General features: G+C 61.8%; 1 protein-coding gene across 1 annotated transcript in view; it reads right to left on the bottom strand.

The window, feature by feature from the left end:
- Positions 1-6,516: 6,516 nt before the first annotated feature.
- Positions 6,517-26,959, bottom strand: part of CELSR3 (cadherin EGF LAG seven-pass G-type receptor 3) — a 33,452-nt gene continuing 13,009 nt past the window's right edge. Inside the window, exons 5-35 of the mRNA XM_026075486.1 lie at positions 25,727-25,815; positions 25,165-25,322; positions 24,771-24,934; positions 24,193-24,318; positions 23,659-23,828; positions 23,240-23,425; positions 22,981-23,091; positions 22,558-22,726; positions 22,150-22,291; positions 21,836-21,956; positions 21,295-21,478; positions 21,097-21,198; positions 18,709-18,803; positions 17,737-17,946; positions 16,617-16,800; positions 15,785-15,934; positions 15,194-15,374; positions 14,712-14,879; positions 14,233-14,359; positions 13,848-14,054; positions 13,173-13,347; positions 12,657-12,769; positions 12,271-12,350; positions 11,481-11,607; positions 10,702-10,815; positions 10,382-10,518; positions 10,188-10,294; positions 9,081-9,254; positions 8,711-8,911; positions 7,448-8,525; positions 6,517-6,606 (exon numbers count right to left, since the gene is read on the bottom strand). Coding sequence (XP_025931271.1) covers positions 6,579-6,606; positions 7,448-8,525; positions 8,711-8,911; positions 9,081-9,254; positions 10,188-10,294; positions 10,382-10,518; positions 10,702-10,815; positions 11,481-11,607; positions 12,271-12,350; positions 12,657-12,769; positions 13,173-13,347; positions 13,848-14,054; positions 14,233-14,359; positions 14,712-14,879; positions 15,194-15,374; positions 15,785-15,934; positions 16,617-16,800; positions 17,737-17,946; positions 18,709-18,803; positions 21,097-21,198; positions 21,295-21,478; positions 21,836-21,956; positions 22,150-22,291; positions 22,558-22,726; positions 22,981-23,091; positions 23,240-23,425; positions 23,659-23,828; positions 24,193-24,318; positions 24,771-24,934; positions 25,165-25,322; positions 25,727-25,815 — 5,378 coding nt within the window. The 3' untranslated portion in view covers positions 6,517-6,578. The remainder of the gene's footprint in view (positions 6,607-7,447; positions 8,526-8,710; positions 8,912-9,080; positions 9,255-10,187; positions 10,295-10,381; positions 10,519-10,701; positions 10,816-11,480; positions 11,608-12,270; positions 12,351-12,656; positions 12,770-13,172; positions 13,348-13,847; positions 14,055-14,232; positions 14,360-14,711; positions 14,880-15,193; positions 15,375-15,784; positions 15,935-16,616; positions 16,801-17,736; positions 17,947-18,708; positions 18,804-21,096; positions 21,199-21,294; positions 21,479-21,835; positions 21,957-22,149; positions 22,292-22,557; positions 22,727-22,980; positions 23,092-23,239; positions 23,426-23,658; positions 23,829-24,192; positions 24,319-24,770; positions 24,935-25,164; positions 25,323-25,726; positions 25,816-26,959) is intronic.

Below are 26,959 nucleotides of genomic sequence, written 5' to 3'. Positions count from 1 at the left end.
ATCCTGAGATGATGTCCCCCAGGAGCCAGTCCTTGATCGGGTAGCGGGGCAGCCAGCGCAGGAAGGGCAGGAACCGGAAGAGCAGGGACTTGGCAGTGGAGGCCGAGCATCTTGGGGGGAAGGAGCAGCAGACGAGGGTGAGGACAGAGGAGGGTGGCAGTGGGGCCGGACGGGGCCGTGGGGAGGACGTGCTAGGGCTCATGGGCCTGGCCCCATGGGAAGCAGTGGGTCCTGTGGGCGGAGAGGGGCCCTTCCAAGCAGGGGACATGGGGGACAAGCGTGTTTGGGCTTGGAGGAACCAGCCCTCAAACTTGCACCACCAAAGCTGTGCCCAGCTCTGGCTGGGAACCCGCTGAGGATGGGGACAACCCGGAGCAGGGCATCCGTGGAGGCCAAGTGCAGGGACAGCACAGCCTGGACCCTGCCCTGCTTCTCCCAGCTCCTCCCCTTTGGAGCCGGCTTGGCTGGGAAAGCCTGGACATGCACTGCTGATCCTGTGGGCCGGGGCACACGATGCCCCGTGGGGTCTGGGCACGTCCTCCTGGGCCTCCGTCCCCTCCAGCCCAGACGGCACAGCCCTACCTTATCTTCCGGAGACAGCCACGGAGCGAGGGCTCGGTGGGTTTCCGCTGCACCACCTCTTCCAGGTCCGCCTCACTCAGCACCTCGTAGCTCACGCGGGACGCGCCGGGCCGGTGGCTCAGCGCCGTCTCCCCTGCCATGGCCACCTGCGCTCCAGCCCGCTGCAGGGGACACGAAGGACGGCTAAGCCACATCCCCGCCACAGGGGCGGCCCAGCACCCTGCCCGCCCCATGGCCTCTCCGGCAGCGCTGCTCACCCCCGGGAGCCGGCCCGGACCGCATGTGCCGGTGCGCTGCACCCGTGCGTCCCAACTGGGTGTGCAGGACCAGCCCCAGGGCTGGGAGCGAGCTGAGTTTGGGAAGCCTTGAAGCAGCAGCAGCAGCTCACGCTGGAATGCAACAGGGCTGCCTGTTGCTCGGCCGCCCCATAGCCGGCGGGGCACGACGGGATTCCAGGCGATGCTCCCGGGGCGGATGGCTGCCGAAGCCCTGGCCAGCCCCAGCGCAGCGAGCGGAGAGGACTGGGACTGCCGGAGAGCCGGGCCCCGGCCAGCCCCGCGGCCCCTGCCTGCAGACTTTGCCCCTTTACACATGAGGGGAGCAGGAATTTTAAGCCTCGGTGAGCGTCACCGACTCGCCGGTCCGCTGCCGGTGCTGGCCCTGCCCGGGCGGCTGTGCCCGGCAGGGAGGCCAGCTGGGTGCAGACGCCGAGGTGGCGGGAGACACGCATGCCCCACGCTCACCCACCCTTGCTCCGAGCACCGTGCCGTGCCCCGGAGAGCCCAGCGGCGCTGCTTTTCCCACCGACCGCCCCAGCGCCCCCCATGCACTGCAATGTGCACGGAGGGGCAGTGCTGGGATGGGGTCTCCCCCCTGGCAGGATGGGGGGGTCCTTCCCCGTGACGGCACCACGGGGCCGAGGTGGCTCCATGGGGATCTGCAGCCCTGCCTCGTCCCAGATCAGCGCCGAGAGGTGCTGTCACCCGTCCAGGCTGCGCCCGGCCAGTCCCAAGGATGCTCATCCCCGTGTGAACGGCTGCAGGCCGCTGGAGCAGGGTGCCGACCCCAGCGCCCCCCGTCCCCGCGGTGCCCCCCGTCCCTCCTACCTGCTGAACCCGGGCCGTCAGATGCCGCTAGGCGGGCGCGCACCCTGCTCCCTCCTATTAATAGCTGCCCGTGATCTTTGAGACACCGCTCCCTTGTCCCTGCCCTGCCGCGTGCCCTGCCGAGCAGGTCCTCCCTTCCCCAGCCCGGGCAGGTGCGTGGATGCTGCCGGGCCTCCCCGGCATCCATCCTGCTGGGCAACTGGCCCTGGGGCTGCCACCGGAGTCCCCAAACGCCGCCCTGCCCCTGACGCCCCGCGGCCGGGCCAGCCTCAGCTCCCCAGCTGCAGCTGTGCAAGAGGATGCAGGGAGCCCCTGCGCCCCGTCGCCGTGCTGGGGGGCTGCCGTGGCGGCTCCTTGCCCCTGGGCACAGCCCGTTGCCAGATCCTGCTGCCCCGGCACGGCCACAACACGCCGAGACCTCCCGGGGTCTCCCCCGCCAGGGCGCCACTCGGGGCCCGCCGCCACCCTCCCGCGTCCCCGGGGGCTCCCACGGGCGCCCCGCTGCAGCCCCAGCGCGTGCCGGCAGCAGCGGCATGCCGAGGTTGCCCACAGCCCCCAGCCGCCGCAGCGGGGTGTTTTCCGCGCGCTCCGGCCCCTGTTTACCTGCGGGAAATGGGTGCGCTGTGCCCTGTGGACTGCCCTGCTCTCCCCCAGCATGAACTGACTTTGCCGTTATCTTGTTCCAAAGTTCCTCAGAAAGTGCAAGAGCCCCGCCAAACCCTTTATGCTGTCTGGCGCACCAGGTATCTTCACCAGGTTTGGAGCATTTCTGAGTCAGGCCTGGCCCCAGGCCCGCGGTGACGCAGGTGGCAGCTGCCCGGCCGTGGTGGTGGGGCTTGTGGACTGGGCTAACTGGTCTCCATCCCACGCACGGCAGCTGGGTACGAGGCAGGGCAGAGTGGGGCAGCGAGAGGCCCTGGCCACCACGGGGATGGGGGTCAGCACCCAAAGATACGTGGCCCAGGAGGTGCCGCGTGGGGACCGCTGTCAGCAGGGCTGGAGCAACTTGTTCCTGCCCCTTTCCGATGGCTGGAAGGCAGCTTGTGGGTATCCGAGCTCTCGCCGTGGCTGGTGCGACCTGGTTCCCAAGCCGCCATGCGCAGCATCCCTGGCTCGCCCTGGCATCCCAACGCCCGGGGCCAATGCACGTGCCGGCCCGTTAGCCACCCCTCGCCTCTCCTGCCCTGCACGGGCGGATACGAAGCATCGCAACCCAGCAGCCAAAACCCCGCATCCTGGCCTGACCCTTGCCCTTCCCTGCCTCCACCTCCGCGAGGGTTTGCTGGGAGCCCGCCTGTCCCGAGCTGCCCCTGGAAGTGGCAGCCTCAAGGTCCAGGGGCCTTCCCGGGCTGGCAGCAGCATGCCAGGACCAGCACGTGGCTTGTGGCAGCCATTGCCTCCCCTTCGTTTATCTGCTCGCTTGGCACCAAACTGCAGAGGGAAGCGAAAAGGAGCCATAAAAGGGCTCCTGCATGGTAGCAACTGATAGCGCCAGGCGCCATTTGCTGCCTCCTTATCGCATCTTCCTGCTCCCCAGCTCCGGCGCCGGCTCCTGCACCCGGCCCCGCTCGTGCCCATGGGCCAGGCAGCCCTGCCCGGCAGGTCCCTCCTGCCGGGGCAGACGGGAGCGTGGTGCGGAGCAGCGCCCGGCCCTGGCACACCGCGGGAGGCTGCTCGGGGGCCGCGCCAGGCTCGCGCTGGCGATAAGGAGTGGGCAGGGGAGGGACCGCGCTCAGCGTCAGCAACCCTTGCTCGGGGCGTCGTGGCTCTGATCAATACCGCCCTTTGCTTACCTGCTCTTTCCCCAAGCAGGAAAAGGAAGGATGGAGGCTGCTGGGTCACGCTCGACGTCTCCTCCGTGCGCTGCTCTCCTCCCCGCGGATTGGTGCCGCCAAGGTCGCGCTGCCCTGGGACAGCGGGTTTCTCCCTGAGTCTCCTCGAACCCGAGTGATCAGGCCTGGAGCTCGCCCAGGGCTCGGCTAAGTCCCGGCACCTCACGCTGCCTCGCCTGCAGAGACGCCCAGGGCTGGCTGCTCGCCCCTGCCCAAGCCCTCGCTCCCGCCGTGCCCCCGGGCTCCGCGTGGGCAGCCCCCGTCCCAGCGCCGAGCCCCGCCGCACGCCCACGGATACAGCAGAGCCCAGCACCTTTTATAGACTTTTATTTCCAAATCTGGCGCTTCCATAATACACTTTTACACAGCCAGGGAGGGAGTGCGGGCATCTCCCTGCCCACCAAATCGGGAGACAGAGAGAGAAAAATAAAAAAAACAACCGAAATCCCCAACGTAACAAAACCAGACCCAAACCAAAGGCGGACGCTCCCCAGAGCCCAGGCCGCAGCCCTACAATCACGGACTGAGCCAGGGACCCGCGAGCCGACTCCTGCTTCCCAATCGGCCCGGCTCGGCGGGGACGGCCACCCAGCTGCTCCGCTGCTCTTTTTTGGCACTTGTCACTTGCTCTCTGTTTGGCACCAAGGTCCCGTCCCCTTGCCCCAAGCGAGGGCACAGGAGGAAAGGCAGTGCCGTCAGAAAGGGGCAGCTTTGAGCTGCCGCCTGCCCGCAGCCACGGCAGGCCAGGAAGTGCCGGCGCTGTACGGTTAAAGGCTGCGGCTGCCGAAAACCGAGCGCCCCGCGGATAAAGCACAGGAGCAGCGAGCGGCGCTTGGCCCCAGAGCTGCCCGCGGCCGTGAAGCAGCCGCGCGCCTGAGCCAGCGACCCGGGGCAAGGAGGCCCCTCGCCGAGCCTGGCGGAAACCACCGCGTGGTGGGGCAGGACCCCCACGGGGGGACGCAGCGCTGGCCGAGACGCGGTCCTGGGTGCCGGCTGGACCCCAGGGCTCCGGCCCCAGCTCTGCGCAGCCAGAGAGAAACGTGTAAACGAGTTTGTTCATGAAGGCGGGCACGGAGGGGCCCTGCTGCTCCCCGGCGCGCGGGGACGGCAGGCTTTCCCTCCGCGCGCCAGTCCTGAACGCCATGTAAACATGTCAGCGAGCCCTTCCCTCCCCAGGCCGGGAGAAGGGCCGGCGCGGGGCCCCGGGCTGCGGCGAGCTGCCTCGTGGGGACCGTGCGGGGGCAGGCAGCCCCTCGGTCCCACCGCCCCACGGTCACTCACGTTGGCTCCAGGCCGGGAGGGGGGCTCGCCCCCAGCCCTCCCCTTCGCCTCCCCGGGGTGACGGGGCCCCGACCACTGCGGCGCAAGTCCCCTCTGTAAACATCTCGGGTTTCGTTGCAACATGAAGCTACAGCAGTTTGTGGTAATAAGGCAGTAAGGAGCGTGCTGGCACACGGCCCCGATAGCACCACGGGGGCAGCCGAGGGGAAGGGGAGCACGCGGACCCCCGCGAGCCGGCTGCCCCCGCACCAAGGCAAGCGATAGGCACAGGCGAGCGTGCGTGCGGGCAGGAGAGCGCGGGTGCGAGCCCTTCCTCCCGCTGCCCGGGGGGGGGTCTGCGGGGCCGAGGGCAGGGCCCCAGCCGAGCAGAAAGGGAAACCACCAGGCTGGCTTGAATTTCCAGAGGGGGCAAAGTGCCATTTCTCTCTGTCTCCTGAAATCCAGGCTACTGCGAGCTGGTGTCTCCTGCCGGCAGGGAGTGCGGGGACGTGCGCACACGTATGCGGAGCCTGCAGGGAACCACCAGCTGGAAACAACCTTTGCAGGGCAGGTGACAGTAATGCCGGGCCCAGACATTGGAGCCACATCTTGTTCCCATGGACGCTAACCCTCCACGGGGAGAGTGCCGGCGGTGGGAACAGCCAAGCCGACTGCCACCCCGCGTGGGGCCAGGGCTGTCCAGCTTCTCGCCCGGTCCCATTTACCCCAGCTGCTCGATGGAGCTTTGCTTCGTAACACCCAGGTTAAAGAGCACGACATATGGTGGTAAAAACATTACACCTTTGTCAGGCAGAAGAGACCAAAGCTTTTAGGAATGGGACCACCCGCTACAGCACCATGCCAAACACCAAAGCTTGTTTCCTCCCCACGAGCGCTCAGTTTGCTGCTCCACTCACTTCTGCACTTGCCGCTGGCTCTGTCCCCCTTGCCACCCACCCGGCACACAGCCCCAGCTCACGGAGGGGTGGCATCCCCAAGTTGGGGGTCCCATGGGAGGGCGAGGGCAGAGGCTGCGGGGCCGGCATAGCCGCAGGACACCAGGAGGACTGCGCTGAGACACGTGTGGAGCAGCGCGGCAGGAGGGCGAGAGGGGCAGCGGGGCAGTCACCGCCTGCCACCGGGAGGGGATGGAGCAGTGCCGGCAAAGCCACGGGAGCTGCCCGGCATTGCCCCTCCGGCCCGCCACGATCACAGTCCCTGCCAGCAGACTTCACAGCAAAGCCAGGCCCTGGGGCCCCCAAGGCAAGCCAGAAAGGGGCTGTCAGCAAGACAAATGCTCCAGGTCCTGGGAACAGACCATCCGTAAAAATAACCATAGAAATTTCTCTTCTCTCTGATTACAAAGGTACAAAAGGTAGAAAACCCTCCCCCGCCCCCATGTCCTGGGCTCCTTTTCTGTCCCCCCTTGCCCCTGCCCACCCTCCGCGCACACACACGCACACACGCACATCCCGCATAGAAACGGGTCGCAAAGGAAGAGTCCAGCCCCGGCGGGTTGGAGACGTGACCCTCGCCCGAGCGGGCTCCTGCTATACCTTTCACACCAGCAGGCGACGGGGAGCGCAGCGGCAGCCGAGAGCCTGGGGGCTCCCAGAGGTGGGTGGTGTGGGTGGCCGGTCCCTCAGCCCAGAGGGTTGGGAAAGGCAGGGTTGGTTTTGGGCCTCTGACCATCAGTTCTGGCCGCTGGCCCCCTGGGGACACCAAACCTCGACTGGCAGTGTCCAGCTGGGCGAACGACCCTGCTTCTTCTGTCGCTCTCACGGACAACTTCAGCCCCTCAGGAATGGCCCTCACTTCTCATTATTCTTCTCGGAGGAAAGAAAAATAGCATTAAGCCATGGCACTTCCCCCGGGCTCTCATCATGCTCCCTGCTGCCTCCCAGCTTGCCTGGATGGGGACGGGGCAGAAACCCCAGTGTGCCTCAGTGCAGGAACGGCTGTGAGCCAAATGTCCCACGGCCGCGCTGGGAACAGCCAGCTAGCACAGGACTGGTGGGAGCCCATCTGCCCTGCAGGGAACAGGAAACGGGCTGGCAAGGGGGAGGCAGAGCTGTGACCGAGTCCCCAAGTGCAGGGAAGAGGAAAGGAGGAATGGGACAGGACACCAGCAGTGCTGGCAGAGAGCAAAGACCATGGAGTGACACTGGGGGAGGAAACGACAGCTTCAGGCAGAGCCCCTGGGGAGAAACGTGGCTGAGGCAGGCAGGGCTCCCTTAGGACTCAGGCCCTGCTGGCCTCCTTCTCCTTCCAGCCAGTCCGCCCCACACACACATCTGCTCGTCAGGGACTTCCACCCAGCACCGAGTGACTGGGCCAGCTGTGGGTCCTGCCTTGCTGCATGACGATATCTTCCCTGAGCACTGCGGGACACGAGTGAGTGCCATCACTTCTGGCAAAGCTGGGAAGACTCAAAGGTGCACTGGCATTTCTGCTCACGCTGCACTGCAAGGGCCTGGAGCCATAACAACAGAGGCTTTTCCCTGCACGGTCACCATTCAGGTCCCCGAGGTACCTGCCATTCCCCCGAGGACTCACTCTTACACAGCCCTCCCCTCCCAAACAAAACTCCCGAGGGAAGAGGCCAGGCAGCCGGACAGCAGACAAGATGGGCTGTGCAAGGCTGGGGCGAGGAAGGGACGCACTTACTCTGAATCTGGCGACAGCTCCGAAATGCTGTGGGAGGTGGCGGAGCGAGGCGTCGAGGGGCACATCGCAGAGGGCGTCGAGGTCTGCACGGCAGAGAGAGTGGTGGTGGTCTGGGGGCCTGAAGGCGTGCTCGAAGATTGCACCGAGGACAGGGCAGAAGAGTTAAAAGAAGCAAGGATGGAAGAAAGGATATCCAGCTGTTCAGTGGAAGGATGTCGGCTGGGGATGGCCTCCAGATTCTCTCTGGAAGGCTGTCTTCTAGATAGCGGTTCTAGGCTTTCTCTAGACAGTTGTCTCCTAGAAAGACACCCCAGATTCTCCTGTGACAGCTGCCTGCTAGGCACTGTATCCAGAGCCTCTCTGGAATTAGATCTTCTAGAGAGAAAGTCCAGCTGCTCTCTTGAAGTTTGCCTAGCCAACGCTAGCTGGTCCCTTGAAGGCTGTCTTCTAGAAAGCAAATCCAGTTGTTCTCTAGAAGTATCTCGACTTGGCAACATGTCTATTCGGTCTCTGGACACCTGCCTACTTGGCAATGTGTTTAGCCACTCTCTAGAGACCTCTCTTACTGGCCCACAGTCTAGCTGCTCTCTTGACCCAAATCTGCAGGGTAAAGTTTCAAGGTGGTCTCTGGAGCCCTGCCTCCGGGGCAGTGTGTTCCCATGATCTCTCTGACTGGGCCTAGTAGCTAGTAGATCCAAGTTTTCCTTAGACCCATGTCTGCTGGGAATACTTTCCAGGTGCTCAGTAGACCCATGCCGGCTGGGGATGGTGTCCAGCTCCTCCCTGGACCCGTGCCGGCTGGGCACAACTTCCAAGCACTCTCCTGAATTGTTCCTGCTCAGCTGCTCCCGGGACATCTGTCTCCTCATCAGCATGTCAAGCTGCTCCCGTGATGAGTACCGGCTGGCTGGTTGCGACAGACTGCCTGCCCCAGAGTAGATCCTGCCATAGGAGGCAGCAGGGACAGCCCTGTGACCCAGCGTGGAGGTCTTGTACCATGACAGCTCATTGGTCATCCTGCCAACAGATGGCAAGCCTTGGAGAGCTGGAGGGTACTGAAGGCGGTTCTTCAAAATCCCTGTGGCAGACAGAAAGAGAAGTCAAACCTTTGCAGAGCAATGAAAGAAGCATGAAAACTCAGCCGGGGGAGCTAAGCTGTACCTCCCCAAGGACATGATAAGACAGATCTCACGTGGAATCTTCAGGGCCGTGTGAACCTGAGATGGGCCAGGCAGCCCTTGTCTGCTTGCTGCAGGCTGTTACCTTTTCTTTGCCGCTGGGTCTGGGTGAGGGAGTTCTCATCCCCGCTGGTCAAGGCCAGGTCCGGCTGGTTATTGTTGGCCGCATCCTTGTTGATGTCAAATCCTAGTTTCCGCTCAGAGCCCCACTTCTGCAGGGAGCAGGGGTGAACCTCACACTCACTCAGAGCTGGCCAGTATGACATGAGGTCATTGCCATCCACGTCTGGTGAAGAACACAGCGAAAGAGGCCCCAGGAAAGAGGGAGAGAACAGCTCTGTGAGGTGTGAACGAGGCCATCACAAGACATGGTCTGGTCCCCATGCCCACATACCAGCCTGCAGCACAGGAGACCTGAGCTCACTCTTTCCCCTGCCGGAGCCCATGGGACTTGCCTTTGGGAGTGGTGTTGGAGGGGTTAGTGAGGAGCCGTTCGCTGTGGGCTGCTCGCTTGAACTGGCGCTGGAAGCGGCCCCGCAGCCGCACGTTCTCCTCACTCTCTGACGACGGGATGGAGAGGCTGCGCTCTTCGTCTAGAGACAGGTCACTGTCTGAGTCCGAGTCTTGGTCTGTAGGTACATTGGGGGGGGGAGAGATTTTGAATGGAGGTGGGTGATGCTTTTCAGCGCAAATGGGGAAGGACAAGCTCGTGCCTGTGAGCATCCACTGGTTATATGATAGCATCACAGAAAAACTGAGATGGGGAGAGATGCGGAGGTGTCTGGTCCAAACCCTTCTCGGGGCAGGGCCAGCTGCAACTGGCTGCTCGGCCCCTGAGCCAGCTGGGCTCTGACTGCCTCCAGGAACGGAGATTTCCCCCTTATTTGGGCCCTGTGCCAGGCTTTGACCACCCTCGTGGGGAAAACAGCTTGCCTTGTATCTAATCGCGGTTCCCCTTGTTGCAACCCATGTCAGCTCCCTCTTGCCCCATCTCCGAGCACCTCTGAGAGGAGCCAGGCTCTGTCTTCTCTGCAATCCCCCAGGGAGTTGTAGACAGTAATAACCCCTCGTTCACCTTCCCTTCCCCAGGCTGAGCAAACCCAGCTCTCCCAGCCTCCCCTCATCCCTCCGACCTCCAGCCCCAACAGCATGGGTGGCCCCCGTTGGTCTCGCTCCAGTGGGCTGGTGTCTGCGTGGCACTGGGGAGCCTGGACCTGGGCCCAGCCCTCCTGACGTGATCTCACAAGTGCTGTGTCACTGCCTGGGAACTACGCACGTCACCAGGGACCTCTCGACAGCCCACGTCCCAGCCCCAGGGGCAGTTCTTGCCTCCTCCATTTTCAACCTTTTGAAAACTAGCTATGCCCTTTGCCGGCAGCCCAGGAGGCTGCGCTAAGCAACACGGCTGCTGTCTCTCCCTCTCACTGGCAGCGTGCTCAGGAGTCACAGCCAAACGTGGAGCGGAGGATGTAACCATGCAGTCAGACCCTGCACAGGGAACGGTCTGCTTAAGCCAGAGTTAATTCAGCACAGGCTGGGTTGGCCCAGGTTTGGGGCCTTACCTCCGCCGGCGTCGCGGTGGAACATGGCCACGTCGAGGTCCGTGGGGCCTGCATGCCCTAGCAGGCTGTGGTCCAGGGCTGAGCCCTGACGTGCCGTCACGTTGTCTCTGAAAGACAGGATGACTGAGCGATCGCACCCGTGCAAGCCCGCGGCTCTGCCCAGGCGCTGCTGGAGCCCCCGCGGCACTCCCTACCTGAGGTAACCCCGCTGGCTGGAGTGGGTGCGGGCAGAGCGCACGCTGCTCACTGACGAGATGGTGGAGGCCCCCAGGGTGATGCGGATGAGCCCGCTCTCCTCAAACAGCGCCGTGTTGTTGTAGGCATTGGGGCCCTGGCGAGCCGGGGAGAGAGGCACGGGCTTAGTTAAGGAGGCGCCACGGCAGCCAGGGAAGACGACCTTCCCTCCTGCACCCGCCATGCCCCCCAGAAGAAGGGATGTCCCCATCAACTCTCATTGCTGACACACAGCGAGTCCCAGCCCCTCAGGACCCGGGTTGGGCCTGCTCCCGCCTACCTGCGTGCTCCTGGCGGCCTCCTCCCCCTGCGCCTTCTTGCCAAGGCAGGCCAGCTTCCAGGCCTCCTGCACCTCGTCATTCAGGATGCAGAACAGGACCAGCACGGCCAGGCCCTGGGAAGGAGAGAGGGGAAGAGAAGCAGTGAGCCTGAGGGTGGCAGGGTGCCCCACGGTGGGGACAGGAGGGTTGGGTGTCTGGCTCCTCTCCAACGCCCTCCAGACGCTCACCCACAGCACAGGCTCTGGGCTGGTACCTGGGAGCCTGGTTCCTCCTTCAGAGCCCAGCGTGTTGGCCCTGGTGGTTGCCAGAGCTTGGTAGGTACCAAAAAGCCTCCCGAAGCCCAGCAGCACTGACCCTCAGGCCAGCTGCTGTGGGTGAGGAACAGAAAGGGTGTCCCCCAGGCAGACAGTGGCCAAAGTAGGGTCCCCAGCCATGACTCTAACCCCACATAGCTCCCTGCAGACAGCTGCACTGGCTGGTGTGGCCGTGGGGGCTGGGAGGACCACAGGGACGCTCTTTTGGGCTGACCCAAGCCCATGTGTGTGTGCCATACCTCACTAACTCGGTACGTCCTCCACACAGCGCTAAGGGCCTCGAGGAGCCAGTGAGCTAGGCGTGACAGTGCTCCCTGTCCCTAGCACCCGAGCCTCACTGGAAGGCGGCTGCGGTCCCGGTACGGGCCCTCCACAGGCCTCGTGCAGGGGGCAGAGCTGGGTGGAGGAGCACAGAGAGCACCTTCATCCCCCCAGGCCTCTCCTGGCTGAAGCTGGGCAGTTACCTGCAGACTGCAGAGGACAGTGTAGAGGTAGTGGAAAGCCAGGACACTGTTGTTGACAGCCAAGAGGCCAAAGAGCCAGGTAGTGCTAATAACTAGAAGCAGAACAAAGGAGCTCCGTAACGTCATGCTGGAGAGAGAGAGAGACAGACACACAAGCACACACACACCAAGAGGTTAGTGCGTGTTGTTAATCTACAGTCTAGTGCTCACAGACAGAGATCCAGAGGGGAAAGCACTCCTGCCCAGCCCTCCATGCTGCGCCCCATCACAGCACTGTGGGCACATCTCTGCATAGCGATCTGGCTCCCCCTGCCCCCAGGGCCTTCCCTTCTGGATCACACACGGCAAACACAGGGCCCAAATGACGCAGGTCATTTGGAGCCATGGATAGAGGAGCTGAGCCAAGCTCCAGGGCTGGCCCAGAAGGAGGGAGAGGATGAGTGAGGAAAGGTTTCAGAAGGAGTGTCCAGAAGAGGAAGAAACAGGCACAGAGAGCCGACAAGGGCAGACTGTTGAATCCAAGCGGACATGAGAGGTGGCAGTGAGGGCAGGTAGGGAAGGGGACAGGCTGGCAGGACAGTGTGGAGATGAGGATGTAGGAACAAGAGGAGAGGATGAAGTTTAGGAAGGGTTAACACAGGCACCAGGTGGGAGAGGAGAGCGGCTGCAAGGCTGACACTGATGCACAGAGGGGCACTTGGCGATGGAGGAAGAGGGAGGATGGTCACTGGAAATGGTAAAAACCATGAGCAGCAGGAGCCTTGCTGGGAGTCTGGCCACCAATACTCACAGAACCGATTTCTTCTTGGTCTCCTTTTGGCCTGGGGAGCAGGACATCTTGGCCACAAGCAGGAACATCACCCCATTCATCTGAAAGTGTTGGCACTGCTTAGAAGCTGTGTAAGGGTGGTTCTGGCCTGACACCCCCAACCCAGAGCACAGGCAGACTCCTGGTCCGCCAGGCCTGTGTGGACTTCCCTCCCTTCCCTTCCCACCCTGGTCCACAGCCTCCCGGGGTTTGGCTGGAGTGAGGAGGGGGCAGAGAGAGAGCTGTAATTGAGGGAGGACAGTACAGAGAACGGGGTAGGCATCAGACACCCAAGGAAAAGGTGAGCACCCACAGTGCAGGGAAGGGAGGCAGGAGAGGGCTGTGGGTGAAACAGGACAGGGTTTTACCACAATGACGACAGTAATGGGGCCTGCAAAGCTCCAGACCAGCTTATCATGAATGGAAATCCAGCAGAAGTCAGGGTTCCCGTAGCCCTCAGGATCCAGGCCAACAGCCAGCCCTGGGGGAAGGAGAGAGAGGTCAGGTCCAGACCCAGCAGCCTCGGACTTGCCAGAGCCACATCACCCAAACACCCTCACTTGGGAAACCAGGAGACCTTAACCATGAGCCCTGGGGCAGCAGGTACGCCATGCCCACCAGCACTGCGGGGAGACACACTGTGAGGTTACTTCTCCCCAGGAGGCAAGACAACAGCCCTTGATACATATGGTACAAAATATGGCTGGACAAATCAGCACTGCTTACCACCAGCACGCAGTCCCACAGGCCCACCCAAACAGCTGCCCGTGGCAAGCCCACCCTCTGCTCTCCCCACCAGGCAAGTGAGCTGGGCGACACCAGGGGAACAGGAGGCTGCTGAGATCCAGAGCTTCTGGCATGGGTGGGGGACAAGCGGCTCCTACCGGTGATGATGGCGGGCACTCCCCAGCCGATGGCATAGTAGAAACGCATGGCCCCGAAGTTGATGTTGCGGGCTTCAGTCTGCATGCGGTAGATGTGGAGGCCCTGGACGAAGAGCCAAGCGAAGGTAGAGAGGAAGAAGCAGTGGAGGAGGATGGCGATCACAGTGCAGAGGAACTGGGGGAGGCAAAAGCCACTCAGAGATGGCCCCACTGTGCCAATGCTAACTGCTCTGTCCCCACCTCTTCCCATCCCTATGGTGGGGCTGCAAGGCAGGTCCCAGAGGAAATGAGATCCCCCCGGAGGTCCCTTCCCCACCCACACAACTCCAAATGTGTTCAGTCTCTTCCCAGGGGAGCATCTGCTCATTTCTGGCCAGGCTTAGGTCCAGAATCTCTCATGGAGAGATGGACCTTCCTGTGGGTCTACAAACCACCAACAGACTTTCACTTTGGAGATGGGAAGACAAGAGCCTCCAGGATCAGATCACCAAGTAACTCAAGATACAACAGAGCCTGTTTCAGTACATTAATCCCCAATGTTGCCCCACAGAAACAGCACCAAGACCTTCCACTTCCCAAATCAGGGCTGCTCCTTGCAGCTGGTCAGATTGGGACAGACACAATCCAGGGAATAAAACAAGCCAAACTGTGTGTGTGCTTGGTCCTGCCCCACACCTGGTTCTCTGTGTGGTTGATGCCCAACAGGAAGAGGAGCTCAGAGAAGAAGAGGGTGACTGATATGTTGGAGTGGATGCCACGTGTGTTGGACTTAAGGCCTTTGAGGCAAGTCAGGAAGGAGAAGGTCAGCAGCAGGGCGACCAGGGAGAGAGACACCAAGGAATAGGTGACAATCGCCAACGTCTCCAGGTCACCTTCCAGTTGCTGCAGCAGAAGAACCAAAGGCAGCATTAGAGGAAGACACATGAAGTCTGCTGAGCTCTCAACCTCTGTGTCCACCCACGAATTTTCTGCCTGTGCCTGCTTATTCTGGGCACCACATCCAGCAGCGCCACTCCCCAGCCTGCCCTCTCCTGCCCGTAGCCCCATAGGCTGAGGTTACCTCCCGGTGCGAGCTGTCCATCAGGACCCCAAAGGTGCCAAACTGGGAGCACTGGCAGTGGACATGCGTGGTGTTCCTGTACACAAGCTCACAGTCCCTGGCTGTCCAGAAGCCTGATGGGTTGGTCCTGCAGCCACCAAAAAGCAGAGCATGCTTAGAACAGAGGACACATGAGTGTGGCACGCAGGGAAGGAATTGCACAGCAGAGGGGCCATCAACAAGGCTTTTCTATCAGCAGATACAGCTGCATTCCCAAATCCAAAATAACAGAGCCAGAGCCTTGCAGGGATCCTACTGTGCCCTCCCAGCAGGAATGAACCCCCTGGGAGAGAGCAGAAGCCCCCGTGTCCCAGTTCTGCCTAGACACACAGCCTCTGTCACAGCTGTGGAGGCTCAGGAAACTAGGAGGTGCCTGTAGAAAGCAGCCCAGAGTGAGTGGATCACAGTGCAGGGCTGAGGCCCAGCCACGCTTGACTCACGGGTTGGAGTGGTTCCACTGGACGCAGAGAGGTTTGCTCCTGTTGGCCGTCTCCAGCAGGCGAAATTCCAGCACGAGGGGAGTGTCCAGGGGCCCCCGCAGGAAGCTGTGATTGCTGAACACAGACACGCTCACAATGGGAGAGTTCATCACGGGATTCCTGGGGAGCCTGCAAGGAGGCATGGAGCCCTGCTGTCACTGAGCCCGGCGGCTGCGGCCCCTCCCAGGACTCCCCAGCCACCCAGCACCTCTGTCTGGGCAGGAACAGCTCTGCCCTGCCCACACCAAGGGATTGGGCAACGTGGGGCAGAGCAACGCTGAGCCAGGGAATAGGCAGAGCACAGCAGCACCATCTGGCTGGGAAGCAGACCCCAACCACTGCACGCAGGTCTGTGAGAGGGAGCAAAGCAGAGTCCAGACAGCCTCCCCGTGCCGCTGCTTGCAGGCCTTGCTGCCCAGAGGACAAAGGGGAGCAGGACCTACCTGACACTGCGGCGATCCACCTGGTAGCGCGCGGGGAGCAGCCCCCCCAGGGTGCGGTACATGATGAGGATGATCACGGTCAGCGCGGGCTCGGGCTCTGGCAGCGCCTGCCTCGGAGAGGAGCTCTCCACAGTGTAGTTCCCTTCACCCCCGGCAAAAGCGGGCACTGCCGTGGGGGCAGCTGAGACACAAGGGATGGTTTGAATGGCCCCACATATCACCCCTGAGGGCCTGAGTGCAGCCTTGTGTGCCCTGGGGGCACCCCAGCGCTGCCCTGATCTGGCCAGGCTGGAAGAGGAGGTTAGTGTCTTTCTCATTCACTAGCCCACAGGATCTGAGTGCTTTTCTCCACCAGCTTTGCCCTTGCCTGCTTAGGACCTCAGAGAGAAGCGGTGCTGGACTCTGCCAGCAGGAGCAGGGCTCCCGGGCTTGCAAGGCCACCAGGAGCCTTTGAGATGTGGTGGAGCAAGAAGCTCTGAGCTCTGGGGGTGACTGATAAATCTCTGACAGAGCCAGGTCTCAGCAGAGGCACATGTCCCCTGCCGGCCATGCCTGCCCATGCTGATCCCCAAGCGATGCTCACACGCTCACCTTCAGCCTTTGGGGGGCTCAGCACGGAGAGCGGCAGCACAACATGGGTGTGGGGGTCCCAGGCGGGCTGGCCCCGGAAGAGGCTGCTGTGATAGCGAGGGTAGCGCCGGCGGACGTGGGAGCGGTTCTCCATGCGGTCGATGCTCAGCACTGCAGAGGAGCGAGAGAATGAAAGACAACTCTAGGATGGCCACCCAGAGAGCACCATGCTCCGGGGCATCCTGGGTTCGAGGTCATTGGCAAAGGGAGTATACGAGCCATAGGCAGGGCTGCAGATGTGTCCCCTGTGTTTGGTCATGATGCAACATTCCCAATATTCACAGCGCTCCTTCCCAGCCCAGATCTTGCTCTGCCATGGGATAGGCTGCTTCTGACACCGTGCCTGGCAGCTGCTTCACTAGAGACTCAGGTAGGACTGGGGGTAAACTGGGAGAGCACAGTGCACTCCAGGCTGTGCTGCCTCTCGGTGGTGTGCCTGCTGCTCCAGGGAGAGACAGGACCAGGACATCTCCCTGCTCCACTCCCACATTTGTGAGAGCTGATAAACTCACAGCTACACACAAGTCAGCCTCAGCTGCTCCCTTAACTTGGGGGCTAAACATATGTTGCATTTAAGAGCCCCTTCACTCATCTTCCCACTCAGCAGCACTGGGATGTGACTTGACCTGCCCTTTGCTCATCACTTCGTGTCCTTTGTCAACACAAAGCTTGCCCAGGTGAGAAGAGGAAAAAACAAACGGGGAAAACCCTGATTTCAGCCCAATTTTTTAAAATGAAAGAGTGGCTCCACACCGCCGCAGCTGGGCCCCACGGCTGGCCTGCTCCTACTCACTGATGTTGGGGGTGACGACGCCGACAGGGTTGAGGTAGGTGAGTTTCATGTTGCTGGCCAGCGTGCCCGAGTAGTCCCGCAGCTGCTCCATGAGGCTGGCGCTGCCGTGCTCGCTGTACGGCAGCATGGCCCAGTGCTCCCGGTTCTCGGGCGCCAGTACGGAGCTGCCCGCGCGCAGCAGGTTCTGCACCAGAGAGATGTGGGCGTAGGGAGTGAGGGGGCCAGAGCCTCAGGGCTGCATCCTGGCCACCCCCAGGCTGTCAGAGCTGTGCCCTCTGCCCACCTTGCTGTGCCAGGACATGGGGAAGAGGGGTACTTTCTCCCGCAACAGACCCTCCTTCTCAAAGCTCATCAGCCAGTGTCTGCAGAGACCCTGCCTGACCCAGTGCTGACTGGGAGAAGTAAGAGCCTCCTTGCAGCCCGCTTGGGGTTTCGTCTCGCGCTCATTTGACTCAGGTCCGCAACCCACAGTCTAAGACAAAGGAAAGATCAACCATCCACCCATCCTGCCACAGGGACATGGCACCCCCTGCCCTCAGTCATCCCCAGCTCACACAGTAACTGAGGTGGGGAGGGACCTGGAGGTCTCTGGTCCAATCCCTGCCTAAGGCAGAGCCACCTGGATCAGGACCTTGGCCAGCCAGATTTTGACTATCTTGAAGGATGGAGCTTCCCCCTATATCCGGGCTCTGTGAGGTCTGACCACCTTCATGGGGACAACAGCTTGCTTTACACCTAATCACAGTTCCTCTTGTTGCAACCTGTGTCTGCTCCCTCTCACCCTTTCACTGGGCACCTCTGAGAAGAGCCTGGCTCTGTTTTCCCTGCATCCCCACTTTAGGGAGTTGAAGACAGCAATAAGACCGCTCTTGACCTTCCCCTCCCCAGGCTGAGCAAAGCCAGCTCCCTCAGCTTCTCCTCATTCATCCTGTGCTCCAGTCCCTATTGGTATCACTCCAAAGGGTCAATGTCTGTGTGGTACAGGGGAGCTTGGACTTGGACTCAGCACTCCTGACGTGGTCTCACAATCTCCTCAATCCCCAAAGAAACCCAGGCTCAGGATAGCTGAGACAGCACAGCAGCATCAGAGAAGCCACTCTGGTTCAGGGAAAGGACCCACCTCATTGAAGTGGGCATCCTGTGTGGCTGTCAGGCCAAAGCCGCGCTGCCGACTCTCGAAGGCCATAAGGCGGGACAGTAGACGGTAGGTGATGTGCACATCATTGCCAAAGTAGTGGTCCATGTGGTCTGTCACAGCCCGGAGCCGGTGGGCCAGCTTCTTGGCTTCAATTGTGTTGAGTTCGGTCTCATTCCTCTCCAAGCCCTCCAGCTGCCAGCAGGGAGGAAGGAGAGGATTAAATGGTAAGCAGGTTCCTCCCTAGAAAGCACCATAGCTCCAAAGGAGCATGATCTGGGATGCTGCAGGCCCCCAGGCCCAGAGATGGTCTCTGAAACCATGGCACAAGCTGAGGATATTCACGGTTGTGGCCACTGGGACAGGGTGCCTCTCTTGGAGACGACCAGCCTCTAGCAACACCCCAGTGCTTGAACTGGGCCAGGCCCAGCTAACTCAGTACCATTCCTGACAGAGGCCAGGGAGAGGAGAGAAAGGACAGGGCAATACTTCTCTGGGAAACTCTCCTGGCTTTAGGTCAGCTACTTGCTTTAAGCACTCAGCCTAGGTGGGATGCGAGTTTTAGTAAATCTGCCCAAGTATTTCAGAGGGATTTGTCACTGCAAGAGTCTGGGGGCTACAGATGCCTCATGGACCAGACTTCCCACCAGTTTCAAATAATACAGCTCTGCTCAGGGTATTTGTTTTCTTCTCAAATACTGGACTGGGGGACAGGACACAGGTCATTTGATAGGGACACACAAAGATTAGACTAAACAAAAGTAAATTCCAGCTCAGATCGATGCCCCACGGACAGGTTTGGCGCAGGAAATGAGAAGAGAAAGGTGCTTAGCACTGTGGCAAAGTCCTCTCCTACTCTAGGTGCCTATGGAGAGTCAAGCTCTTTGAAATCTGGCAGTGAGCCCTAGTTTGTACTGCTCCTGCCTTGTCAGGGCTGCAGAGCCACGAGGAGATTACCAGCGTGGAGAGCTCCTTGAAGGCAGGCGAAGTGCAGTTGAAGAGATCTGGCTCCAGCCAGCCCTTCTCCTCATCACAGTGTCTGACGGCTGCACCTGAAACCAGGAGGAAGGACAAGTCTGAAATCTGGCACAGGATACGCAGCTCCCCCATTGCATCCCTCAGCAGAAACCCTCTACACCAGCTATCCCTGAAGACCAGCACGGGCAAGTGCCAGGGAGGCCCCGTAATGCCCAGGGGCTGTTGCCCTGCTTTGAGCTGGTGCTGCCTGTTGCACACTTGATTTGCATCGTCTTTAGAAGCTCTGCTGCCTGGGCTAACCCCATCCCCTCCCACCACGAGCTGGGTTCCTGCATGTGGTTCAGGACTGCAGCACACCAGGCTCCACCACAGAGGATTGCAAAGAGGAAAGAAGTGACCTGGCAGAGCTCGGCCCGGAGAAGGCCTTGGTTTCTGGTGGGGATGTGTCTGTCCGTCTTGGGGCACATCTGACCCCAAACTGCTGGAGCCCACATGGCCCTGGTCATCCCCCAGCTGCCAGCCTGCAATGCCTGCTGAGGTCCTGCTCCTCTCCATGGGGCAAGGCTGCCCCAGGAGGATGATACCCCTGCAGTGGGGCTGGCGAACCTGCCTCACAGGCGAGCCCCTGGAGCCAAGCAGGATGGAGGAGGACCTATTCAACAGTGTGAGTGCAACATCCAGGCAAGGTTCTGATCCCTGGCTGGGGTCCCAGCACCACTGGACAACAACAGAGAAACCAGCAATGAAGAGATCAGCTATTAACCACCACCAAGAGCGCTGCCAGCATCAAGAGCAGCATCCTGCAGTGGGAGCATCACTGTGCACACCCCAAGTAAGAGAAACGAGGGCAACCCCACTGCACCCAGCAGGACTGTAAGCCAGGCCCTCCCAGGAATGGTGCCAGGGTAGGGGATCTCACCCAGGGCTGGGGAGGGCAGCAGCATGCCCAGGGAGAAGAGAGGAAGCCTGGAGTAGACTCCAGATCCTGCTCAGAAAAGTCCCAGTGCTAGCCTGCTCCATCCTGCCATCTCCAGCTCCCAGCTGTCCTTCCTGGCTACCTTTTCCTCTGGGAATTAACACTGGGGTCAGCAGCATCGCAGCTGGGAGCAGCCTCCATACTGCCAGCCTTACCCTGGGAGAGAACAGCCCTTCCTCTCTGGTGCCCATGGCCTGGCTCAGCTGTCGTGCTCCAGGCAGGATCCAGCCTGGGTCCGTCTGCCTCCCCCTGCCAGCTGGGCAGCAGGCGCAGTCCCTTGCACTGAGCATGCCGAGCGGTTCCTGTCCCCATCCAACTCTTCCCCAGCTCAATCACACCAAACAGCTCCCCCTTCCTCCACCCCTCAGCCGTTCCACCCCACCTTGCCTCCCCAGCCAGCTGCACGTTGCACATCCCCAGCTCCTTCACCCCCAGCCTAAGCAAGCAGGTATCAGCCCGGGGCAGCCAGCATCCATCCCAGCGGGGAGCAGAGCACAGACCCTGCTTAGCAGCCTCCCCGGGCCGCTCCGAGCCAGGGCTGCAGGCTAAGGACAGCAGGTGGCAGGGGCCGCATGCGGCTGCAGCTGGGTTTGTGCTGGTGAGCGTGCCGGGAGCAGGGAAGCAGCACGTGGGAGCAGTGAGGCCAGGCAAAGCGTTGGGAAGACACTCGGCAGCTCCAGAAGCAGCAGGAAAAGCACAGGGCTGCGCAGGGTGCCAGGCAGGGAGCAGGGAGGGAAAGCCACGCGGCACAGCCCTTGCGACACAGAGGGAAGGAGGTGGGAACAACCTTACCTGCACCCCGCAAACCTGAGCATGGAGGGCGAGAGAACCGGGGAGAGAAGCGACAACAGTTAGGAGCTGAACCTGCCTCCTCCTGGGGCGAACGGCTGGAGAAGGACAGGGTTTGTATTGTCCCTGGGGCTCGCACTGTCCTACAGTCCCACACACGCTGCTGGCACCTTTGCCATCACCATGGGTGGCCTCCTCCAACTCAGGCTGTGACTGCTGCCTGAGACGCTCGCCTAACGCCACGCTGTGCCCTGCTGCCCTCACAGCACGCACCAAGGACAGGGCTGAGCAGCAGTGAGGCGCTGGGGGTGCCGAGCTGCCATTCCAGGCCTGACCCCAGGCTCAGGCCCGCTAAAACCAAAAAGCAGGCGGGAAAAGGTGGGGACAGAAGGCCTAGACCCTGCGGCCTGCTCCCAGCCCTGTGTCCAACCCCCCTGCCCTCCCCAAGGCTGGGGTATTTTCTCCTCCAACTTCTTTCTCCCAGCCCTCCAGCCCAGCTAGACGGGACCGGGACAGTGCTAGAAGGGGGCGATCTTGCCGAGGCTGTTACAGCCCCAGCACTTCAGCCAGCTTCTCCCCTCCCCGTCGCATCCCTCACTCACCCAAGGAGCCTTTGGGACACAGCACGGCGGCCGAGAAGCCAAACTTGGTCTGGGGCCACCACACACCCGCTTTCAGGCTTTTGGGGCAGCCGTCATAGAGCACTGTGGACACACACACACCCCGAGGGGCCCGGTTACAGGGGGAGATGGCTCATGCCAAGCCCCACGCCACCGTCTCCCCACCGTGCCCCCACTCACCCTCGCAGCCGCTGGGCGTCACCTCGGCAAAAGGGCTGTCACAGCTGTTGCACTGGCGCCCGATGACGCCGGGCCTGCAGTGACACCGGCCCGTTTCCTTGTCACAGGAGCGCGAGGAGGAGCCCACAGGGTAGCAGTCGCAAGGAAGGCAGGTGTCGCTGCCTTTTGGGCGGTAGTGGAAGTCCTGGGGGGAGAGGGGGACAGCCATCAGACAGCCCATAGGGACAGCAGCCAAGACAGAGGGAACCACTGGGGCACGGGAAGAAAAGGGCCAGGCTCTCCTCACAGGGCTGCCCACAAGCTCAGCAGGGACTTGTCACAGAGATCCCCATTTGCAAGCACCCCACTGTCACCTCCTTGGGCCAGGAGAGCCACAATGAAGTGCTGGGCAGGGATCTAGCCCAGAGGCACCCCGGTCTTCCTTGTCCGTAGGCCAGGAGCACAAAGCAGGGCCTGGCAGCTGCCAGGACAAGGAACAGCATGGGGGGACAAGCAGAGCTCCAGGGGTACAGGCAGGCCACGGGTCACAGCTGTCCCTCACCTTGCAGTGGCACTGCCCGTTGGTTTTATTGCAGTCAGGGTCGAAGCCCTTGTTCACGTCGCAGTTACAGGGCCCGCAGGTGGGGTTCCCCCACCAGCCCTTCGGGCACTGCTGGTCCATCCTAGGGAGAAAAAAACCCTGACATTACGACAGCCTAATTCCCTGGGCCTCTTTGCCTCCCACTGGCCAAGCCACCCAGCAGCTCACAAGGAGCAGGGCGGCACTGAGGGGTCCCTGCTGGCACAGCTGGGATGGAAGGTGGCACAGAGCTGGGCTCCACAGGGCAGGGCCCTGCCCTGTGCCCCACATCTCACCTGTGCTCACAGTACTGCCCGAAAAAGTTCCCTCCACACTCGCACACGTAGCCCAGGGGCGAGCCCGGCTTGCGGCGACACACTGACTTGTTCTTGCAGGGGTTGAGGTGACACACATCCACGCAGTCCCCTCCGTAGAACCCTGTGGCGTGGACACAGGGCGCCGTATAAAGCAAGCACGATCCGCCAGAGAGGGGCCAGAGCAGCAAGGAAAGGATTCAGGGGGCTCAGGAGGGATTTTGTCCTCCACAAAACCAAATGAGCATCTGAGGGGATTTCTGGGCACATGACTCGCCCAAGGAAAGGGCAGGAGAGCAGCCATGGGCCAGGCTGCGGGAGCCACAGAGGCCAGAGGAGAAGACATGCAGTGTGGAGAGTGAAAGGGTGGCAGAGCGCTGCCAGCCCTACCTGGCTGGCACACGCAGGAGTAGCTCTGCCACTCGTCCTTGCAGACGCTGTTGGCCGGACAGGGGCTGGAGTCGCAGGGGCTTGGCACGTTGCAGCCAGCCTCTACCCTCAGGGCATGGCTGGGCTTGGGCAACGCAGTCCCAGTGGCACTGTCACCTAGTCGCACGCCCTGCAACACAGGAGAGAAACGCACAGTGAAGCCAGGGCAGACACACAAGGCCCCTGTTCTCCTGCCCTCCCCAAGCCTCTAGGGGCAGCCACCTCCCATCACCTACTGCTGTGCTGGCACACGGATCCCCACAGCGCCTCGGACTCCTGAACGCTCAGGGGGTGAGCGTCACCAGCAGGACGGACATTGGCAGCAATTGCCAGACCTGCGTTTCCATCTCTCTGCGCAGGGAAGGCTCAGAGCAACGGACTCACCTGTATGCAGCCCCTCAGCCCGTTCTGCACCTCGCCAGAGCTCAGGATTCCCCCCACGTGCAGGTGCTTCACCTTCAGGCCATGCAGTTCATTTCCAACAACCACCGTGTCCTGCAGAAGGAGGGGGAGTAATGTGGGGCCACTGGCATCATCCCTGCCCCACCAGCCTGCGGGTGCCAGCCCGCCCTGAGGGCGCAAAGGAGTAACCAGGCCCATGTATGCAGAGCACCCCCATAGCTCCTGTCCCCACCACTCATACCTGGTAAAGCCCAAAGTCCAGGGTGAGGGTGATGACGTAGCGTGAGTCTCGCCCGCTGCGGACATCCCGCAGCTCCAGCTGGAGGTCGTGCCATCTCCCGTCGCTGAGCCGCAGCTGGTCCAGTATGAGGCTGGTGCTGCGCCCAGACCCCCTGCTCACCATGAAGGAGAGCAGGCCTCCAGCCAGCTGCAGAGAGGGAACCAGCAATGGCAGCAGTCAGCAAAGCCCTGGCCACCTCTGGCCACCTCCATCCTACCCTCCTGTGATCTCCGGGCAGGGGGAGGAGGGCCCAGCCCTGCTAAACACCTCTCCCCACAACCACCCGCTGCTTGGGCTGGAGTCCTCCCGCTCTCATTGGGTGGGTGGCAGGAGAGCCTGGGGCACGGGTGCTGTAGCTGAGGCTGTGGCCATGGCCCTACCTGGCACAGCAGGGTGGTGTACTGGCCAGCATGAGCCTGCAGAAGCACCCCGTCTGGCTGGCGCGTCCGAAATGCCAGCCCCAGGTACCACGGCACTGAGATCTTCACGTCTGCCTTAAAGTCCCAGGTCAGGATGCTGTTGCCCTGGAAATAGTGGGCATGGTGCATGGCTGGAAAGGAAAGCGGAGGTGAGGAGGAAGGATGGGGACTGTCTGCTTCTGCTCTGGGCTTTTCCTCACGTATTGCAAAGGCCTGGCCACAGCCACTGCAGGCTCAGGAGGGACACTGAGTCGCACATGCTGCTGGCTGAGTGATACCAAGACCTGCCTGCAGCAGTACTGCTCTCTCTGATCTCTCCTGTGCCTGGAGCCACGGCAACTCCATTTTCCAAGTGCTGGTGACGCTACACAGAGAGCACTAAATGCAGGGACAACATACCTAGCTCATCTCACAGGTCCCCCTCACCCTGCTTCCACAGCAATCCCAGCACCATGTCCCACCCTGCCCACGTCCAGCAGCAGCCCGCTCACTCACGGTGGCGGCAGTCTTTGCCCCCAAAGCCAATGGGGCAGAGGCAGGAGTAGGTCCCCCAGCTGACGGAGCAGGTGCCGCCGTTCTTGCAGGGGCTGGAGTCGCAGAAGGAGTGCTTGGCGTGGCAGCCTGGAGGTATCAAAGTTGCCCACATCAGCCTCAACCTCCTCTCCACCCCACCCCAGCCACCATGGGGAGACACCACCGCCCCCACAGCCCTTCCCCTGGCTGCCAAGCGGCAGGCACAGCTGCTGGGCCTCTCAGAGCAGGCGCTGCCTGCTCGGGGACAAGCGTAAAGGCTGTCACTGCTCCTTATGTCAGGAGAAATATGCTGCAGAGCTGGTCTGACTCTCAGCAGCATCTCCCAGAGAGGCTGGCTCTGCAGGCCCTGCACGCGGGATCAGGAGACGCTCCCAGGACATTAGCTGGGGTGGGGGCTGGCTGATTTAGGGGGATCTGTAGGTCCCCCTCCGATGAGAAACTGCTCAGCTCCAGTCATACTGCCATGTCACTCTAACTGCCTGGCAGCGCTGCAGGTGAGCAGGAGGGAGAAATCGCAGGGCAGGAGCCAGCAAGGGTACCTGCAGCAGTTCCGTTGTTGGCGATGTAGGAGGCCAGGTCAATGCGTTTGCTGTCAATGTACAGGTCTTTCATGCATCCCACAAAGTCCCGGTGAGTGACAGGGAAGTTTTCAGGCAGGTTTGGGACCCCTCCAAGGAGCAAGGGGCCTGTGAGGTCCAGGGACCTGCAAGGAGAGAAGCCCAGGGTTGTAAGTTCCACAGTGGCCTCAGGCCAGCCAGCCAGCTCTCCTCTGTGAGAGGCTGGAAGGGGACATCTCCCCAGGGACAAGCACATGCAGCCAAGGACCTGGAACTATAGCTCTGCCGAATGGGATGGATTGACTCCACTGGGGACCCAGGCGTCCTGCTCCTCCCCCCCTTGCAGCTGTGCCCAGCAGATCCCCGAGGAACTCACTTCTTCGAGCTGGACTGCACACCTTCCGCAGCACAGGAGTAGTTCCCAATCTCGCTGCCAAACTGCAGGGCCACCAAGGCGTCGCATTCGTCCACTGTCAGGATGGCCACCTTGTCCTTGGAGGGGCCCTGCACCACCCCCAGGGCGCTGACCTTGGGCTGAAACCAAACGCCAGACGTTAGCAGCACACGTCCCCCCACCAGACAGCCTCACACAACAGCAGGGACGGGGCTGCAGCCCAGGCACCGCTCCGCTGCCACACGCACAAGCGAACCCCAAGGGAAGTCTCTGGCCAAGCAGAGCAAGCAGGGCTGGAGACAGCCACTGCTGAGGGCACGGAGCACATTTCTGCAGCCTCCAAGCCTGGTCTTCAGGGCTAATTCCTCTCTGTGCCCAGCTGTGTCCTCCCCACATCCATCACAGGGGACAGATAACGGGCTCTGCCTACCCCATGGGGCAGAGCTGGAGAAAAGGAGGATCAGAGCCACTCGTGCCACACAAAGCACATGGCCCCACAGGGAGAGACCCACGCACGTGGGGGGACAGGCAGGGGCACACGTACCTTGTTGTAGTAGTGGAGCTGCAGCGTGTGCCACTGCCCGTCGCTCACACCCCCAGGCAGGTACGGGCTCACCACCGTGCTCGACTCTCCTGCCGGGACAGGGATTAAATGCTGAGGGAAGCTGGGCAGCCCTCTGGATGCGCTGCCCCCTCTTACAAACAGGCCGCACTGCAAACAGCCTCACACGGGGACACGGAAGGGATTCAGAGACACAGGCTCGGCGCACTGTCCCTGCCCGACGTGGCATTGTGCAAGGAACAGGGCAGGAGGGAAACCACAGCCCTGGGATGGCAGCTAGCAGCCCCCAGGGTCCCAGGACAGCTGTCGTGGTCCAGGCTGAATCCCTTGCACTTCGCTGGCTGCCATCTGGGGTGCCTGGCATCGCGCGTCCAGCCCCACGCCAGCCCTCGGCCCCTGCAGAGCCCCCTCACTCCACCCCCAGGACGGTTTCCCCATGCCTCATCATCCCAGTCCTTCCCTGGACAAACCCCCTCAATTTATCAGCAGAAAGAGGCTCTGTTCGCTCCAGCCGAGCCATTGGCTGAATGCTGTCAGTCTCCTTCCCTCCAATTGATAGACAGGACCTCAATATCAGTGCAGGGGATGTCCCTGTCATCAGTCACCCACCTGGCACTGCTTTCCAGCTTGCTATTTTTCCAGCAGAGGCCTTGGAAGAGAAACCTCCCTCATACATAATCTTCCCGGCCACCTACTTGCTGCTGGGCTGAACCCTGAGGAGCTCAGCAGAGCCAGGGCAGTGACAGGATGGCCATGTGGCACTGTGTAGGGGGAGAGGAGAGCAACGCCGCCCCCCAGGGCAGGAGGGGAACCCTAGGCATTAGCATGAGGGCCCAGCACTCCCGGCAGCTCATCCTGACGCCCTTCAGGAAGCCAGCAGCAGGAACAGCAGTGGCACGATGCAGCGGGGCTGGGGCTGAAGGGACAACGAACACCCTCCCAACAGGGTCCTCGTCTCCCGACTGGCTCGGAGCAAGGCAGGAGGCGAAGCTCCCAGTGACAGAGAACGGGGCAGAAAGGCAGAGGCACAGCCACCGCCGGCTCCTCTCTGTCCCGAGGGCCGGGGCAGGGAGGCTGAGCAAAGTGGCAAAGGCAGCGCGCTGTCGGCTCAGTCTGCAGGAGCAGGACGGGACTGTTGGGTGCCACAGACAACCTGAGCAGTGACCCCCCAACCACATCTCCCTTACCATGGCACTCGAGGCCAGCACTGAGCTC

This window comes from Apteryx rowi, unplaced genomic scaffold, assembly GCF_003343035.1.
Source record: "Apteryx rowi isolate R43461 unplaced genomic scaffold, aptRow1 scaffold_405, whole genome shotgun sequence".
Lineage (NCBI taxonomy): Eukaryota > Metazoa > Chordata > Aves > Apterygiformes > Apterygidae > Apteryx > Apteryx rowi.
The sequence above is the reverse complement of the archived record's forward strand: the minus strand, read 5'-3'. Positions and strand labels throughout refer to the sequence as shown.